At 39.1% G+C, this 19,083-nt stretch overlaps 1 protein-coding gene across 1 annotated transcript in view; it reads left to right on the forward strand.

Annotated features, from left to right (window-relative positions):
* The window catches only part of LOC139742691 (uncharacterized), a 41,885-nt gene extending 24,070 nt beyond the window's left edge, over positions 1-17,815 (forward strand). Inside the window, exons 6-13 of the mRNA XM_071653221.1 lie at positions 4,096-4,337; positions 10,506-10,885; positions 11,365-11,579; positions 12,321-12,484; positions 13,098-13,408; positions 13,907-14,123; positions 15,241-15,409; positions 16,135-17,815. Of these exons, the coding sequence (XP_071509322.1) occupies positions 4,096-4,337; positions 10,506-10,885; positions 11,365-11,579; positions 12,321-12,484; positions 13,098-13,408; positions 13,907-14,123; positions 15,241-15,409; positions 16,135-16,378 (1,942 nt within the window). The 3' untranslated portion in view covers positions 16,379-17,815. The remainder of the gene's footprint in view (positions 1-4,095; positions 4,338-10,505; positions 10,886-11,364; positions 11,580-12,320; positions 12,485-13,097; positions 13,409-13,906; positions 14,124-15,240; positions 15,410-16,134) is intronic.
* The last annotated feature ends 1,268 nt before the right edge of the window (positions 17,816-19,083 follow it).

The following is a 19,083-nucleotide window of genomic DNA, read 5'->3' on the forward strand; positions in this document are numbered from 1 at the left end:
GGAAGGCATATATATATTTTTTTTTTTCCAGAATTCGCGTACAAATATAAGAATATCATGCATTCTTGTCATTCTGTAATAACTATCATTACATAGAGCATCAGGAAATTTGACATCGTGACAAGGGTCTATAGCAGCGTATAAGGGGAGGGAGGGGGCACAACTAAAGGGATGATAGTAATTCAGTAAATGACAAGTTTGATAATTCGTTAGATTCTTTAAAGAAATACAAGGCGATGGTAATTACAGAACAAAAATGGTACATTTATACGTTAGTTTTCCTGCAAATACATCGATGGTGACTTCATGCCAGAAAAGCCTCATAACAAATCTTGACGTCATCCATGTCATCCGAGAGGCTTTTGATCTTGTTTTATCCACGCACCCTCCCTGCTAAAAAGAACACAGTGTCCCACAGTGTGAGAAACACAGTGTGAAATCTCCTCACACTGTTAAATTCGAGCGTTTTAAGAGTGTGAACACATATTGAATCATCAATTCACAGTGTGACTCAGAACATTACCATGTGAACACTCTGTGAAAACCAAACCACAGTGTGAAATCATCTCCACACTGTTAAATTCGAGCGTTTTCACATACTCGACTATGTGACCACACTGTGAACACACTGTGGGAAACTTTGTTCTTTCCAGTAGGGCTGGTTTTGAAAGAATTGAAACTGCACCCGTTTTCTGTAAACACAGTCATTTGTATTTTGATGTATGATAAAATCTTGGAATGTGTTATGGAATTCAGTCTAGTTTCATTCTATGCAAAAAGGAGCATTTGCTCTCTTTGTTCAAATATTGGCGAAGATGTATTGAAATACAATACAATCCTGTAAATGATTATATCACTTCTGACTCTTCTGGATTTTCTTCTTCGTGTTGTAACAATGAACACCAAGGTAATGATTGGAAAAGTGGCGATGCCATAATAACCTCTTTTGGTTATGATAGAAATGACATTTCATTATTATCACAATAATCGTATCATCATCATTATACATGTTATAATTGACATGATGAAACATTGATGGAAGTAGAGTGGCAAAAAAATGTATGGATTAATTGTGACGTGTGAAATGACGTTCGTTCAAAATAAAATACCACGTGAAGAGTTATCATAATCCGTATACAGAGTATGTCGCCTGTTCACTTTCGTATCCAAACATCAAACAAAAATAATGCATCATGTTGACATCTGTGAATACTTGTACTACCCCCCCCCCCCCGCCGAATATATCCCACATCAATACATGCTGAAGTTTGTAAATACCTGTGCTACCCCTGAATATATCCCAGTGATACTGATAGTATTCAATTTTTGGATTTGAGACTTGCAAGGATAATGCAAGAGGACTTACGATATCACCTCTTTTTAAGAGTGATAAACTTCCATAAAAAGGAAAAAGGTAAAGAATTGAACATTGGGAATTCAGCAGACATCATATTCATTTATGTTGTTGAGGGCACATTCATCATTTTTTGTAAATTCTAGAACTGTGCCCCCAGCACTTTTCAAATTGACTGTATTATGTTACAATGTATCTGCATTTACATATATTTATATTTCCTGGAAACAGATGTCAATAAACTGAAACTGAAACAGATATCAATCTTCGAATTAATTGATGGCTAAGTCTTTCTCATCTTTTATGAATTTTGTTTACATCTGCATGTTTCTTGCAAATTGTGATAAAAGGAATGATTCCAACATAATATCATTTCAGTTATCAATAATCATCTGAAATGATACGTTGCCCCTAGAAACTGGAACGCAACAGTAAGGAGTATAATAAGCGTACTTAGTATACTGTGTGTATTTACAACTTAGTGAATCTATTTCTCTCTACACATATCTGGCGTTTATAACTTGCAATTTAGTGCGAGATGAAAAAAAAACACACTTCCCTCATGAACAGGCTTTAACTCCAGCGGTCAGTTTATATCATTGGATTGTCGGCTGCCGGTGGAACGCGTACATGGCATGTAGTTTGCAGTCTCTTGGCCTGCCAACGTCGATTCCAGAAGTTTCAGAAGGAACACAAGTACATTATGATGACTGCCTTATTGATTTTGCATCGATTTGCCTCCCTGACGTCTTGCTGGAGATTTGGTTGTTACATTTTTATTATTGTTCGTAGAAATGAGACATGACTCGTTTCTGTCACTCAACCCCATTCTCCCCCGTGGAGTTCTGACCAGTTTCCCTTAATGAGAGCAAAGATTCCAAGTATAGGGAGCATCGCATTTCTTAGAATATAGTGTAAACTCAGTACCAATCAAAAATTGAAATCAAACTTCTCTGAAAAAAAAAATAGGCGGAAACAAGAAGTAACTCGAAGGCCTTCTTCTCTAGAGCCACTGCCAAGCGAGCTAGCGTACAGAGACCCGTTTCCAGCTAAGGTCAGATATTTTTCTCTCTTGACAGTGCTTGACGTATGGACAGTACATGATGCAACCATGGAGCTGCAACATGCAACAGATCATCGTTGTTTTTATCGCACGTATTTTGATAAAATGTCATAGGTGAACAATGATATGAAGGTTCCTGGATGCTAGCATCCAGGTACGTGCGGCTCCCATCAGCCTTTCCCTTTTCGTCCCCGTACACTCACATCCTGTTTTCGGCTGTAAGCACGAACCGGTCAAACAGCCTGTTTCTTTTTGCTGTGCGCTCAGTTGTTTTGAAGACAATGTCACCGAATTTCTGAAGCTCGTCAACGAATAGGTAACATTCAAAGGAATAATAGGAAGATTACAGGAAACATTTGAAAGTGAAAGAATATAATGCATATTATGTTCAATTAACCCTGATGAGAAGAGTACAGTAGAGCTAAAAAATGAATAAATAAATAGTAGACGTTTTATTAGTTCCCGACGTCAAAAAGAAGAAACTTCATTGGATTTTTGAAAGGTATTCGTATTTTCGTGAAACTGCGTCATTAGTCACAATCGTATGTATGCAAATCGAGTGATTCATAGAAGCCTGCGTACACATGGGACCTAATAATCACCAGTTTCCTTTTTGTTTATGTCTAAATGAAATTAACGAGAAAGAGAAAGATTGTTTCAGCAAGTACTAATGTTGCAATGAATTTTTTAAAGAGCCGGCCAAGGATATTAATCAAAATAGGTGTTGATTTTCTTTTTAAATAACAGTGATTTACTTTGACAGGGACACATCAGATATTTTGCAAATGAGGTGTGAACATATTATTACTATTAACAAAAATGTGTGGAACTTAAATGGTATTTGAATACCATAGATCTTATTTCATGCCCAATCTTGGTGAAAAATCTGCTATTTCGCTAATGTTTGATTTACTCTTTAACACAGTCAGCACATTCATGGAGCAACTTATAGAGAATTTCCCCAAAGTTTCTACGTTGTAATGATAATTGCTTCGTGTGGAAGTGTTACTCGAGACTTTGAAGAGTAATGGATTTTGGGTGCTGTTTTGTGTTTTCCGCTTTGAAAATGTGTTGCAAAGGATGCAGTATGCTTCTGTCTCCCTTTCTCTCCTCTCTCTCTCTCCCTTTCTTTCTTTCGCTCGTTCTTTTTGTCTTGTCTGTGTGTGTGTGTGTGTGTGGGGGGGGGGGGGTGTATGTGTGTAGGCGTGTGTTTGTGCTAGTGCGTATGCGCGTGTGTGTACCCTTGGCCAATTAACTTCCAGGAAAAAAAAGGTTTGTTATTATCTTACTGTCCCAACTTTTGGCGTGATACAGCATCGTTTCGGGTGGCCGATCCAAACTCCCTTGCAGCTTCCAGATGGCAGGGAGGGGTGACTTGGCGCAGGGATAAAAAAAGGAAATATAATTCAATTAAGTGTCTTCCCAGAAGACGCAATTAAATTTGCCGTTGTTGCATAACATTTGAAAAGCGAAAAATAAAGATAGATGAATGTGAAGCTGTCCTGAGTGCCGCGTAAGTGCAAATCACTTTTGTTGACTCAATTTATAACGGACTGCCTTCGAATCGAGAGGATCAAATGCTGTGATTGGCATCATTATTTGTTCTCAAAATGTTTATAATCGCAGTCACAAAACGCAATATTGCATGTTGAGGTTTTAGTGTCTCTGCCACTCATAGCGCATCCTCTGTGAGAGACGAATTCACCCCTCTGAAAGAAATCGATAGTCCCAACATCCAACAGAAAGGCTGCCCGTCATTTTCGTGGCATCACGAGGCAAAAGCACCAGTGACAGTGAACATAATACTCTGCTCGACAGCGAGATCACAAGTCCTGTGGCCTGAGCTCCTTGTCGATCACAACAGCTCCATCGACGATCACCGGAAAGACTACCAACCTCAACACCTCGCCATCCGATTCGGTAAGAAGGTATATTATAATCAATTGTTATAATTCGCTTACCCATGTTACATTTATACACCGTGTCTTACACGCTTTAATCAGAAGTTTAGTTCTTGCCACATTAAGAAGTTATCGACATGACGTGATATGATGCATCGATCGTGCTTCTGATTTAACGATCATAATCATTGAAAGCTTTCTTCCTCTTAAGAGTCATAACGGCTCCGAAACTCTTATTTCTTTTTCTAGATAAAATACGCACGTATATTAATATGGCTGGAATAATTACAGGTTGATGATTTTCGCAAACGCGCAAAGATATTGAAGAGTTTAAGTGAAACCTGAGAACCGATGACTTCTAACAGAAAAGAATAATTTGTATGTTTTGGATTATCTACAAGCTTTGAACATTGTGGGAAAAAACAACAACAAAATAATCCCTGGTATTGGAAACAATACATTGACATGTGTAGGTAAAATGCGGCGTTCGAATGACATTTAAAAGCAGGCAAACAAACAAAATAACGATAGAAACACAAAGATATTCTAAAGTAAACATGATATCATTTCAAATGCGAGAATCATGTACACGAGAATCAAATACAGACTACGCGATGGTATAACTTCAATGCTTTTTAGCAAAACAAATGAATACATGAATAAAAAGATAGATACGTGGGTAGGTAGATAGATAGATAGACAGAAAGACAAATGAATACATAGATAAATAAATGAAAGAGATGGTCGCACTTCCACAAAAAAAAAACAATGCGTCGATAGCCTCACAACTTTTTACACGCAGGCGCAGTCATGGCAGTAGGCTGGAATACCGAATTCGTTTGTTGACCATAAAGCAGCAGCAACAGACCAAACGGCAAAACAAAACCAAGTACGATTACAATATCTTTGTGTCTACAGTTACTAAGTCCCGTACTGACATCAGAATTTTTATCATACTGCTTGTATAATGTATTCAAATACTAGTATATGTTAAGTAAATCTATGCCATGACTAGTGTAGAGATTGGTCTGAAAGCTGACCTCAATATTGCTTATAATACTTCCAGAAGTGACGCACCTCATCCCATCACTTTATGATGTCGTCCCGCCAATGTATATTTATGTTTACACTCTGTTTTGGTTTACACAAAATAATGAGAAACTCTGGAATTTGTGCCAAGGGTGATTACTGATGAGGATGAATCATGTGAATTAGCTTGATAATGAATTTCCCTTAACGCGGTCAAGGTGTGGTTGAAAAAAAAAATCGTTGTGACCTCTGCAGGGAAGTCACTGACCGACTTTTGTGATTAACAGTTGTCCAACCTGATTGTTCGCGTAAATAATCAATTGCCATTTCAGTTAGTACACGAATCGAACTTGCATTTCCATGATGTTCGAGTTTGATAAAACTGAGTAAAATCAGAAAACAGAATATAAGCGAAGTTCTATTGATACCGGATATAGAGTAAAAAGAATTTAGGAATCTTAAACACTGTATTTTTTTCCCGTCAAATATGATGTGACCATGGTGTGAAAAAAGGAGACAGACGTCATTTGAGATGATACATTTTCAATCAAAGGTGAATTTCCGGTCCGTGCACCTTCAGGTTTCTCATATAGGTCACTCATCATACCTTAATGCTAACCTTCATACCTTAATACTAACAAAGTTCCAAAGATGTCAGCAAAATTATACAGTAACGAAAATGAAAAGTTTACGCCCATACCTACATACTATTTGTAGTTTCATCATTCTGCAAGGTTCTTCTATAAACATGTCCCGCTCAGGACAGCCATTTTTAAATAACATTGGTATTGTGAACTTATTGCTATGACAAGAGTGGTGGTGCTGAGCTTAACGATGAACATCAGTTGAGCGTTGTCTAGGCATGTATCGTGTATGGTGCAAATCATCTTGAAAACGTCGACTTAGGCCTATCTTACATTGAGCAGGAAATGACTCCGAGGAAAAACAGATCAAACGTCAGGTGAGTTATCAATTCTCTCAGCTCAGGGATTATGCTTTTCACGTGACCTTAAAGGTATAGATTCTATTATTTCTTATAACTTATTGTAATAATGTTATGGTGCGTGTTTCCAATTAAGATAACAGCACATTTTTTTCTCTCTTTTTTTTTGATATCGGGACAAAGTAAGAAAGTCGTATAATTTAGATGCCTAACATATATCCACGAAATTTTGATATTTGTCCCAAACGCTTGCAATATATGCCAGTATGAACTCGGAAATATGATGCCTTCATAATAACAAACCGATAGGTTTCACACGAAAAGTCTTTTTTTTTTCTTGCCTAAAACTACAAGAATGACCGCCTCCTTTCTTCAAAGTATATCACTGTAGCCGAGTTCTTACAATATTATAATATAATGATTTGATATCAAGTGTGTTTATATAATTCAAATGCTTTTTACTTGAAGAAACAGAAAATAGGAAGATTTGATATTCGTGGACGTAAATGGGCTTAGGCGGCCATGACGTCATCGCGTCATCTCACACTTACATACTAGTACATGACTATGACTATGATGGAAATCTGTTCTTGATAAATATTTGGAAATGTAGAATTCTACATCAACCTCAAATCTGTCCGATTTGACTATTTAACTTTCATTATTCTATGTGTCATTTTTTTTGATCCATTAAGCAAAGTCGACTCGATTACCCGAATAGATTGGATGTTTCACTTTAAAGGCACCATTAAGTATGACCTCTTGCACAAGAGATATATGTACACACTGTGATATCGTAACTGGCAACAACTGCGACAGCTGTAAAAACAAGTGGGAATCCTTTACAATTGCTTACTGTCGCTCTCGTTGAGTTGCTATAAAGGGTAGGTAACAGTTATACTATTCTTCGACATTACACTAGATCACATAAAAATGTTCAGCTGCTGTAAAGAATTGCGCTTTCCGTTTTTAATTCCCACAAAAGTCCATTATATCACTTTCTGTAGCAGCCAGAGAGAGGAAACAAAAGAAACTATTTCACTGTTTCTCTTTTTTGTCTCATACGCTTCTATCACGCTGATCTCAAATACATCTAATCACAGTATGCAATATGAAAGTCATTACCTATATTATGAGCAAAAAATTGGGCACAAAATATTGTCATTGCTTTGTTATGTTGATTGCCAAGAGTTCACATGTTATGATTTACAAGGACTCATGATTTCCCAGAGTCAACAAGCATTGGCCAATTCACAACGGGATTCTGAAATCCTGTAAGAATTTGCACAAGTCCTGTCAAGTTCCTAAAAAGTTGAACTGAAAAATAATCAAGCTACACGGTATCACTATATATATGACTATTATTCTTCGGGACAAAAGTAACACTGAAAATGATGATATAGAGTAGATGCCTTCTCTTAAAATGTGGGACTTTTGCCAATTCGTGCAATCTCTGCTTTTTTTTAAATCTCTCATGTTTATTATTTTTCAGTTTGACAAACAGTCCTAAAATTAGAAATCACGTGATACAGGTTGACAGATAGCTCTTGAAACTTAGTCTGGCGTTATCCTTAACGATATCTAGTTTATTTTTTGAATAGCACGTGCCTTCAATGATTCATTTTCGCTGTATTCACGACAGACTCTATTTAGCATTGTTCGGGGAGTGACAGGGTTAAATAATGAAATGGAACTCTGAAATATGATTTATCTCTCCGCTTCATCGGAGGAAAAAAGAAATTGACCCAATCACCTTTGACCCTAGTCACTCTTCGGGTCTAGAACAACTCTATCAAAATAATTGTTTCGATCTCATGGCACCGTGACGTTACTTGACATCTCATAAAACTTTCGATGAAAAGAAAACAGTCTCGAGATCTGTACCGATTTGAAGGGTCACATGGTCGGACCCTAAATGGAACATGCTGAGAGCTCACCCATCTTAGTCCCAGGAAGTGAGAGATGTAGGGAAACTTTCGGGTTACCTTAGAGGTGGTTTCTCTGCCGGGAAGAAAGGGAAGAGAGAGGGAGGAATGATATTGGGGGATGCAATGATCGTAGGTGCAAAGTAAAGTCAGAAAGAGATAAAGACAGAAAGATGAGAGGAAGGGAAGAGTGCTGGCATGCTTTGGGGCAAAGAGAGCACAGTGAAGCACATACAGATGGAATTAATTCCTCTCAGAAGTTAGTTCGTCCGTGGATTTCCTGTAAATGAAAACGAGAGTGAAATGTCAAAACTATTGATTTGTTCACCTCTTTTCTTAATTATTCATTAATTCTTTGGTTCATGAATCATTCAATCTTTTGACCGGCCAATGATCAAACAGTCAATAATCGAAGAGATTTGCAAAAGAGGTTCACGCTGATCCCTTTAATGTATAGGAACGGTTAAACTGCCAATGATTGCGGAGGAAGGAACAAACATTAGAGGGAGTAGAAGATATGACTATATCCTGTATATGCTGCTAGTCATAGGACCTCGAGTGATAACGGGAATCCATGCTCTTTCCTTATCGCTATTGTCAGACGACATACATAGATAATCATGTAAAGGAAAACGGAATCGCATCAGGACCTATCTTAAATAGGGGATATCGTTCGCAGCTGCATTTCTTTATATGCCAATGATGTTCATTACGAAACAATAGTAATAGACCTTGTATATGATGAGTTTGTTATATCTTCTTTTCGTGCCTGTAAAACAGCCATGTATACTGTCAAAACGATCAAAGAAAGTCACACGTCAACAATGCTGTTAAATTCTGCTCCTTTTCTGTAAAATCCTACGGTTTTGCAATTAGAAAATCGCCTGTTTTCGGGAGTAAAAAAGTGTCGATATTATACTTTTCTTTTTCTGTGAACGTTTCTAGGACACACATAAAGTATTCTAAAACATTGCCTCCGTGTTATTGTTTTATTCTCTCTCATTCCATATAGGCCCTACCAAGCTGAATTCTTGTAAAAGGGATTGGAATTAATTAAAAGGGTATTCCACATTAAAAAAGCGAAGCAAAAGCTGTGACTTGATTGCGAAATTTCTTCTTATTCGGGGTTTCCATGATCGATTTTTTTCTTTTTTTTTTTGCTAGACATCCTCGTAATATTGTCATAAACGATCAAAGGGCCAATTAAAACTCCTCGGAATGCTGGCTTGCCTCTTCTTGTAAAAAGCAACCACAGTACAAAACAAGTCGTTATGTGCTATCCTATTTTAGGTGCTCAGCTCTGTATTACGACATCGTGAGCTCTCCTTTGGTTTTACTGCAAAACCGCTGTATAAAGATAACTGAAAACTAGTATAGGCTCATCCAGAGGCAAAACGGTCGATCTCAGTGCTTTAATTGTTTGTTTATTCATTGTTTTAAAGAAGATCACACTCACATATACTACTGCTAGGGGACTAGATATGTGATAGCAGTTGAGTATGGAAAGGATTATTTTCAAAAATCACTTCATCCCCATAATGTTCAGGAATATAACGCATTCAAATATTGAAAACGCGTTTTGGTTGTTGTTGTTTTCTTTCAGACAAAAAGGGCATGTGATACACATTTGAAAACTCCATAAAAGACTGAATTCGGGACGGAATAGTCGGGATACTTTACTTGAATATTAAGTACGTTAAATGGATGGCACAATAATGATGTTCTTTTCTAGGGTATAATGATGGAACACCCGTAAATTCGGCTCTGTGCATTTTTTGTCTATAACATAAGCATCGTTTCTCGAGTTATAAGAGGGGACGAATGACGAAGAGACAGTAGTGGGAAGGGCAATGACTCGGGACAGAGAACAAACTGCACCCAGCTGTCGATGTCGAAACAGTTAAGTGACGTTTACCTTTGTCAGGATATTTCAGGCCTCAGTAGAACTTTACTCGGAAATTTGTCGCACGCATCGAGACCGTGGAGTACACAAAGAGCCACTGACTCCGCATCTGCAATCAATGTTTTGATTTAGAATAAAACCACCTCCAACAACACAACATCAGAAACAAAAAGAACAAAACCATAGAATACAAACTAGGGAAATTTTACTACTATCGGGTGTCTTTCATAGGTTCAGGTTCCACTTACTTTGACAAGTACGCTTTGCGTATGTGTGGTTCCTAACACAATTGAGAGTAAAGCATTATTTGTTTTATGACTTACCTCCATCGTAATCGATTTCTGGATTAACGATGAATATTGGTATTGCCACTGTTTTCCAGTATTTAAAGTATCGTCGCCAGGAGCAAGACTTCAATGATGGCTATATCCCCTCTTTGCTGCGGTGCGCTTTTTGTCGCCGTTCTGGCTACGGTCGCGCACGTGACCGTCTGCTTTGTTCCTCCTGAAGAACGACCGATTATCCTGGACAGACCGGGCTCGAGCTCGCGCAGACCAACCTCGGGCGCGCAGACGAACTCGAGACTGGCCAGGGTGCCGATTTCGAGCGGGGTCCAGGCACCCATTCCCCCGCGAGGAGCGGTCGACCCAAACAGAGCTATGCTGGCAGGAATTCACCGGCGACTGTCTGTCATGGACAACACGAACGCCCAGCTGAATGCCAAGTTCAGCAGGTTGACTACACAGGTGTCATCTCTCGTCGGGCAGGTAAGTCTAACATGCCTAATCCATTCTCTCGTCACTGTCCTCTGTACATCACTACCTTGCCTCTTGATCTCTGGACAAAGCACTGTATTTTATAGGGACCATTATCACACATGCTCATTCAATTCTGAAAAAAAACAAACATTTGAACTACTGCTTTGAAAACCATATTTTCGAATTCAAGAAGAACTTCTTGTCTTCTTGAGCATGCCAGTTATGGATCAATCGGCTGATGAACGTATCTTCAACATTTGTGTTGCAAATGGTGTATACCTGTCGCAAATTACAAATTACAAATGGTTACAAATATGTTGTATTTAAGTGATCTCACTGTGACTATCTCTAGCTTGTTTCTCTTGTTTCTGTTTCAATTATTGTTCATATTGTATCTTTGTAAGTTTGTTTAAGGGGTAGAGGGACTGGGAGCTAGTTGCCCTTTAACTATGAACCTGGTAATGGTTTGTCGTGTATTCCTATTTCAGGTCCAGAATCTGCATACCCAGCTGAGGGTCCAAACGGCCCAGAACGTGAGAGCTGCTGCCAGATCGGACCTTGAGTCTAGGATAGTGCGGCTTGAGACCGAGAATCAGGAACTGCGAGAGTTCCTCCTCCACTTCGAGCAGTTCTTCAACAGGTTGATGAGTGAAGACCCTTCGTCCTACGACCCTGCGTTAGAACCGTCCCAGCGGTTGTCAAGGTAACAATTAGTTGTTTCTTAACTTCTGTCATTGCCATCGTATCAAGTATCTGCAAACAAGCTCTGAAAAATGTTTCTCTCTCGTGTGATGAAATTTTGGAGAGGATATCTTAATGTCATCATTTTGACTGAAGGTACCTTTTTCATTCCTGTGGAGTCTGCTCCCCAGTGATACCCTTGTTCTTTTCCAAATTAGACGGGTGCAAATGTTTTAAACTAAGTAAGAAGGATATTAGAGTAATTCAATATGATTCTTATAAAGCACGATCCATCTCTGTCACAAACTATACTGTATACATTGACCAAAGGCATATCATCTTACTATTAAAGCTCGACGATAAAGCTAGACGTGTTTCCATACTACTTTGTTTGGAACTTTGCATCTACACATGGTTCCTCCAAAGTCGCTGATACCAGACACACAAAGGTCTAAAAAGCTTCAGAACACTTCAAATAGACATGCAAGAGGAAATTTGATTTAGTGGCAGTTAGGGTGCCATGGACACACACGTGACAAAAAAAAAATGAATTAGCTATAAAAAATCAAACAAACATAAAAAAAAGAGAGAGAAGACTATAAAAACAATGGGCATTTCAGGGGTGTATTCATCGATGTGATAAGGGGATTTGGGGACAGGTAAGATGTCTCAGTAGAAGGAAAAAAAATAAAGAAATGAAGCTACAGAAAAAAAAAATGGAAACTGCTGAACACGTTACAAATTTATGTGCCACCCCGTATAGACTCCATCAGTATCTGGGAAATGCCGAGGCCGAGCTGATGAGTGTTGGAAGCCGAACCGTCATTTCTTCACACGACCCACCGTCTCTGGACGGCATGGATGCGGAAGCAGATGGCATCATGACATCAACAGAGCGCTTGGACCATGCTGTGGTACTTGGATTGTGTGAGTCTCTTTTACAGTTTTTGATTATCTGTCCTCGCATGTCAACTTCTTCTTATCAGACTTATCAATGTTCAGATACTGAATTCGTGAAATGTAGGATACCGGCTTAATCTTTCCTTTATTTCATCGTAGAGAAAGGACGAACAATTGAAATAGTTGCAAGAAGGAAATATTATGGCGAGAGAAGAGTTCATGAAGAAATTGAACTGTGAAATAAATAGGTGTAAATGAAAGGAAACGTTTGAGATTGATTACGGTCGTTTCGCTTTTCATCTCGGTACTGACTTATGATAGTCTATGTATTATCATCTCATTCGTATTGGAAAAAAAAAGGAAACATAAACGACCCTTATTCGGCGGGAAATAATATCATTCTCTCGATAACTCTTTCTTGAAGTTTCGATTCTGTCCCAGGTCAAGAAGATGTATCAACAAAAGTTGAATAATCCAAAAACGAAGCATAGAATATCTACCACAATCACAGTTGTGAATATTCTACTCATTTGGGCGTACTATTTTACCTCATTCAAGTGGATTTGTAATGTGTTACTAAAAGGTATTTTTTTGCTATATTGATATAAAATCAAATCAATTCGTATCGAATCTGATGAAGCTCCCGAAGCCGTAGGATCAGGCGATCGCCTAGCGCCGGGGAGGGGGTCTTCTTCGCGAGGAACAAGCCGCGGAAATGCGGGTCCTTCTGCAGCTTCAGCTGGCGGAACGGCTCGCGACACTGACGAAACCACGGGTGGGGTCCACCTCACAGAGCAACAGGCAGATCAGCTAGTTGCTGCACTGGAGCGACTGGACGAACAGAACGCCGAGCTGACCACACGGCTTCGTACTCTGGAGCAGGAGGGGGATCGCTCGACTGGGCCTGTAGCCGCAAGGGGACCGTCGTCCAATGATGAAATCACATCTCAGGTACCAAGTAGACCTACATCATCAAATAATGTTGCGATTTTAAGAACATAATATACACAACTTCAGACACAGTTCCCTGTTATATCTTTTGATTATTCATTGAACTAAAGCTCTTTTCATAAGGCACGGTGTGTCATAGATCACATTGTACATAACATACAGTCAAGATCGGCCCTGTACATCTTCAGGTTCTGTAGAAAAAACAAAACAAAAACAAATCAAACTTTTTGATCTACGCGACAAGAACGAAGAACTTGTACATTGTCGTACAGCTTGAGTTTCCCGAAGCTAGCGCAAAGGCTATTAAATGTTTGGATGTCGATGTATGCATTTGTAGTGATCCTTATTTTTACGAAGACAGATTTAAACATATTGTGAAGATGACTCATCTATCTGCGGCATTAGATTGCAACATTTCTGTTACGAAATAAGATCATTATTCGATATCAATGTCACAATACCTCATGAAATAAACATCTGTTCTACGCCCTTCCTCAGCTCTTGGATAAGGTAGACTTGCTTGAACAAGTGGTGGCCCTTCAAGCGTCGTCTTTTCTCGACGACGACACCGTCACGACGTCGAGGCTTAGTGGTAGCGGCGTCCAGAGCCGGGGCAGCCCATCGATTGCCAGCAGCAACAGGGGATCCAGACCGACTTTGAGGGATGATGATATTGCTATCATGAAAGACGTGCTCGAGGAAACTCGTTCGGGATGTAAGTTCGATCTCACATTTTGGCTGACCACGAGGAATAGTAATGATCGGATTTTTTATTTCATAATCATGAACGTGTTAGTGCGTGTTTGTTTGTATCAATTCCAGCTAAAATCATGCATTAAGAGATACAGCAAACAAATATATTTATATATCTGCAAACTTGTTTTAATAGATAAGTACTTACTAAATGCAATGATGGCTAGCCATATTAATTAGCTTTAGGAGCTTTGTCTGAGCTTGGCACAGCTGACGTTCTGAAGGATCATTAGGGGTCATCATTGGTTTTATTCAGTGCTCGTACTATTTTCCTGGATGGCTCTGTCAGTGTCATTCCCTCAGCAATGGTAAAGGTACCCACGTGCACCAGGGCCAAGAATGACGTGTACCGCGGGTAAGACATGTGTCTTTGGCATCGGGCAAGCTTCGACTCTAAATCCTTAGAATAGCCATACACACCATACCGCAGTGGGCCAATTCCCTTTAATATATCAAATAGGGTTTGAGGAGTTTTTCCCCTCTACTCCTTCATGCTGTATCATATGTACATCCGGTTCGTGTCTCTCGCGTCGCAAACAGACACACATTATGCTATGAACGCCCAGTAGGTGATCTTTTGATCGTCAAGGTATGAAAGTTTTGAAAAGGTAATTAGGCCTACACTGTAGCTACAATGATAGCAGTGAACTCCTAAAAACATTTGCACGAGATGTGAATTTCCAATTGAAATATTCACAGAGAATCTGAACTGTTTTCACTCTAATCCGACATTATGGAAGATATTAACCATTCTCCACTCAGGGTGTAGGCAGGGGATAAACATGGCTTTGCAAATGAACCATTCTGGTTAGGACGTTAATATCCAAAACAACAAACACACAAACAAATACACAAACAAATTAATAATTTTGGTGGTACATACAGAAGACTTGTCGTCAAGTGATGTCGGAGCCTACATGCAGACAGAGATAGAGAGATAAGCCATGAAATGAGTTACCCACTTCACATCAAACCGTGTTTCAAAATACCATTTTACGATAATGTGTGCATGCATGCAATGATCGTATATTATTTTGACGAATCTTTCTTTTTTTTTTTTCTTCATCGTTTCTTCACAGCGTCGCGAAAATCAGCATTCTCGGTGGCCCGTACGCGTTCCATGATTGGCTCGAGCTCGCCACAGGTCGTCACTTTTGATCACGTGTTCGTAAACAAAGGCCGAGACTTCGTTCAGGGCAATGGTTCGTTCGTGTGCGAGAGGGCGGGCTACTACTTCATCACATTCACGTAAGCCTCCCTTCGGTTCTATTATAGCTTGTTGACAGGCTTTCTATTACCCTTTCCTTTTCTTATATCTGATCGCATTTGTTAACTAGATTGAGTTCCTTATTCAAATACTCTGATTTCCTTTCGTACATAATATTCGAAAATACATTCCAAGCAAAGAAGAAATCTACAACAGCCCCGCGCAGGAAAGGGTTGTGGTGTCCATCGTTCCCTGTGTGCTTGTACGGGCATTTTCTTTCATGACGCCGCAATAGCGTATGATAATAGTAAAGTTCTGACCATATTGAGACACAAAGCCAACCGGACAATATGGCGAGCTCAAAGATTTCCTACAAAGAGTAGAGAGAGAAAACAATATTCGAATCCCCAGGAATATCAAATGTTGCATATAGCTGAAAAAGAAGAAGAAAAACATGATTTCTGCGAGAATCCACCATTATGGTGGATGATCGGGGGGGGGGGGGGGGGGAGGGGGAATCGACATGACTGGTATGCACACAGAGTGAGCGTATGTCCTTTGTCATAAGTAGTGCGAAATCATGATCATTACACGACCGCTGTTGTTTGACCGATACAAGTTGACTCGAGATCTCACTGTCTCCGGTAGGTATAGTCCGACTTTTAGGAAGTTTTATCGACTATCGATTTTTCTACCGACATGACCGACTTGTAAGATAAATAGTTACCCTGCTCCCTGTTCATTCTCCCAATCGATGCACACACAGATTTCGATCATACGACAACTTCTTTCTGGGAGTTACCCTCATGAAGAACGAAGAAGTCATCACGGCTATTTACACCGACGCCCACGATCGCAATGTGATGGAGAGTCAGAGCGTGATGGTCCATCTCGAGCGAGGGGACGCCCTCTATCTGCGGCTCGGTCCGTCCGAGAGATTCGGTATCCATAGTGACACAAAGTTCAAATACGTCACATTTAACGGCTTCCTTGTGTACAGCGGCTACTGAAAACTGCGGATTCAAACGATCGGATTTCCCCGGCGTATCCGGAGGAAATGAACTGACAAAATAAGTATGCTGTACGCATGTATACTCATGTGAATTTCAAGTACACCCGAAGAGTGTCACAAGACAGACGACTGAACACAGAATATCAAACACATAATCTGGGACGGGAAGAAGGAAGGAGTGCATATCAGTTCACTCAATGAATAATGGATGGACTTTTTTTCCTATGTAATTATTATCATTGTGATTTTTTTTTCATTTTTTTTTCTTTTTATTAACAGGCTCTTGATGATGTGTATTGAAAAGATATTTGATAACTATTGTCGCGCTGTGATGCAGTGGTTGTGATGTGGAGATAATTATGATGCTAATCCAACCCTTTTGTACAAATTATACTTAAGGTGTAACTTAACTTATGTCTTTGTCATTTAAACTCAAAAGAAAGGAAATTGTTGAAGGGTGATGTTGTAGAGCAGTACTTTGTGTTACTAGCAAAGAAAGAAGTAAAAAAGTACTTTCCACTTTTATTTGTAGCCTGCTAAATACGTTTGTGCAAATACATACTATGCCTTTTTGAATAGGGAGTTTGTAAACAAAAAAAAGAAGAAGTGAATAACACTTACATTTTCCTTTGCATGTTACAGACACCTGCCTTTATCAGTTTCTTTGAAATTGGAAATTGCTGAAAAAAGTGCATTCTGAATTTAGGAAAGTGTAAACAGCAATAATGTATGAATAGACAAAATGTCGGACCCTACGATATGTATATCTCGTGTATCTTGCTTTGCAACTCTCCGAAGAGAGGTTATTTGCGGTAAAAAAATGCATGCCCACTTGACATATTTTTCATGAGATTAAATCGCGCTGATAAAACTCCTTTTGAAGAAAGAGGAGGGGGAAAAAATAGAGAGGGAGGGGTGGTAGGAGGGAGAGAGAAAGAGAGAGAGAGAGAGAGAGCCTGGGAGAGAGAGTGGCAGAGAGCGAGGTTGTATTATGTGTACACGTACATTGTAACGGTATCTATGTGTGAGAGAAAGAATGGATAGTTATACAATATACTCTGTATAGATGTAGTTTTAGAAAATTTTCGTGTGTGAAAAAAAAAATGTATCAATACCTACTGAAGTTTTGCACGCCTCTAGGCGGCACATGTATACAACCGTGATGATTAGTATTCAAGGAGTGAAATTCAATGGCATAATGGTGTGGGCATGCACTTACTACTGGTACACGTGTACATGTATTTCGGACAGGATTTTTGTAAAACACGCAACTGTACTTTGTTACACTCGTATAATAAAAACCCATTCTAGTACTCATAGATTATCTATACAAATACTGATAACTAGATGTACCATCTACATTTTGTAAAAGCAAAAGGCGCCGAGTATTAGTAAAGTGTTCGAGAAGGAAACAAAATACACATAACAAAATGTTAACGGCTTTGGTTAACAGGTAGTTGACCTAAATAATAATTGTTTGTCTCCTTTCACTCTGTTGCGTCGTCCCCTGCATGTATTATACCTGGTGAGTTCAATGTGTAAACTACATGATCGTGTGTGTACATATGCACTATGCATACAAGTCATGTACATGTAGATGTATGTATATGACTGTATAATATTATGCATGTATGTATACCAGTAGGTCTACACTTTACATACATACATAAATACATATTATAATATATGTGTGTATGATATGTAAAGTGTCATATTATGACCGTATGTATGCATGAACCAGGGGCGGATCCAGAAATTCCGTAAAGAGGGGGCGCACGCACCCCTCCCTCATTTTTTTTCTTTTGTTTCAACAAAAAATAAAGGGGGGGGGGGGGCGTGCGCCAGTTGCGGTCCTCCCTGGATCAGCCACTGTGAACGCTTATGCAACACTAATGCAAAATAACTTTACCAGTGATTAACTCACAATGAGGACCAGTAAGTTTGTTACTGGTTAGCCCAAGAAGTTCTTTTTTTTTTTATTAACTGTTTTGCTGTCGGAAATAACTGTATAACACGGAACCCCTTGGTATGAATGAAGTCAAAGCATGAAATGAACACACCTCAGTCCAAAATTCCTATTTTAAGCAACTTGTGCTTTATTGATACAGGAACATTTCGCTAAACAGTCCCAGAGGAAGATATCTGACATTGTCAACACACTAAATAGAAATAAGCTTTTTAGATGATCCTGTCTTTCTAGATTAGTACTCCGTTATACATAAAATATATCACGTGTAAAATAAACATGCATATTCACGTCCGCTCATCTTATGCACATTATACCTAAAAAATAGCACTGCATGTGCACAGTTTTACATACTCCTCAGTATTGTACAACATCCTGTGTACAATCGCGCGAGAAAACCCTTACGGTGGTGCTCTATGGACTTCAATTACACTATATCCTGCACCTTGGCTTTGCGCACTTTTGATAAAGAATAAACAGATTTCTTGGATATAATTGTGACCACTCTATGTATCAATTCACACAGAATCCTGTGTTGATAAACTGTTCATCTTTACCATAAAACTCTGTTGTTACACTTCCTCATGGCAGGCAATGATTGATTGCTATCATCGTCAAATGAACACCACATATTCGTGCTATACATGGCCACAATGAAGAAAATATTACATGTAGGAAGAAATAGACACAACCTACAACAAAAACTTGATTTAATGCTTACATATTTCCTGGTGATG

This window comes from Diadema antillarum, unplaced genomic scaffold (genome assembly GCF_040938485.1).
Source record: "Diadema antillarum isolate AM-2024a unplaced genomic scaffold, OU_Dant_1.0 seq00001014_RagTag, whole genome shotgun sequence".
Taxonomy (NCBI): domain Eukaryota; kingdom Metazoa; phylum Echinodermata; class Echinoidea; order Diadematoida; family Diadematidae; genus Diadema; species Diadema antillarum.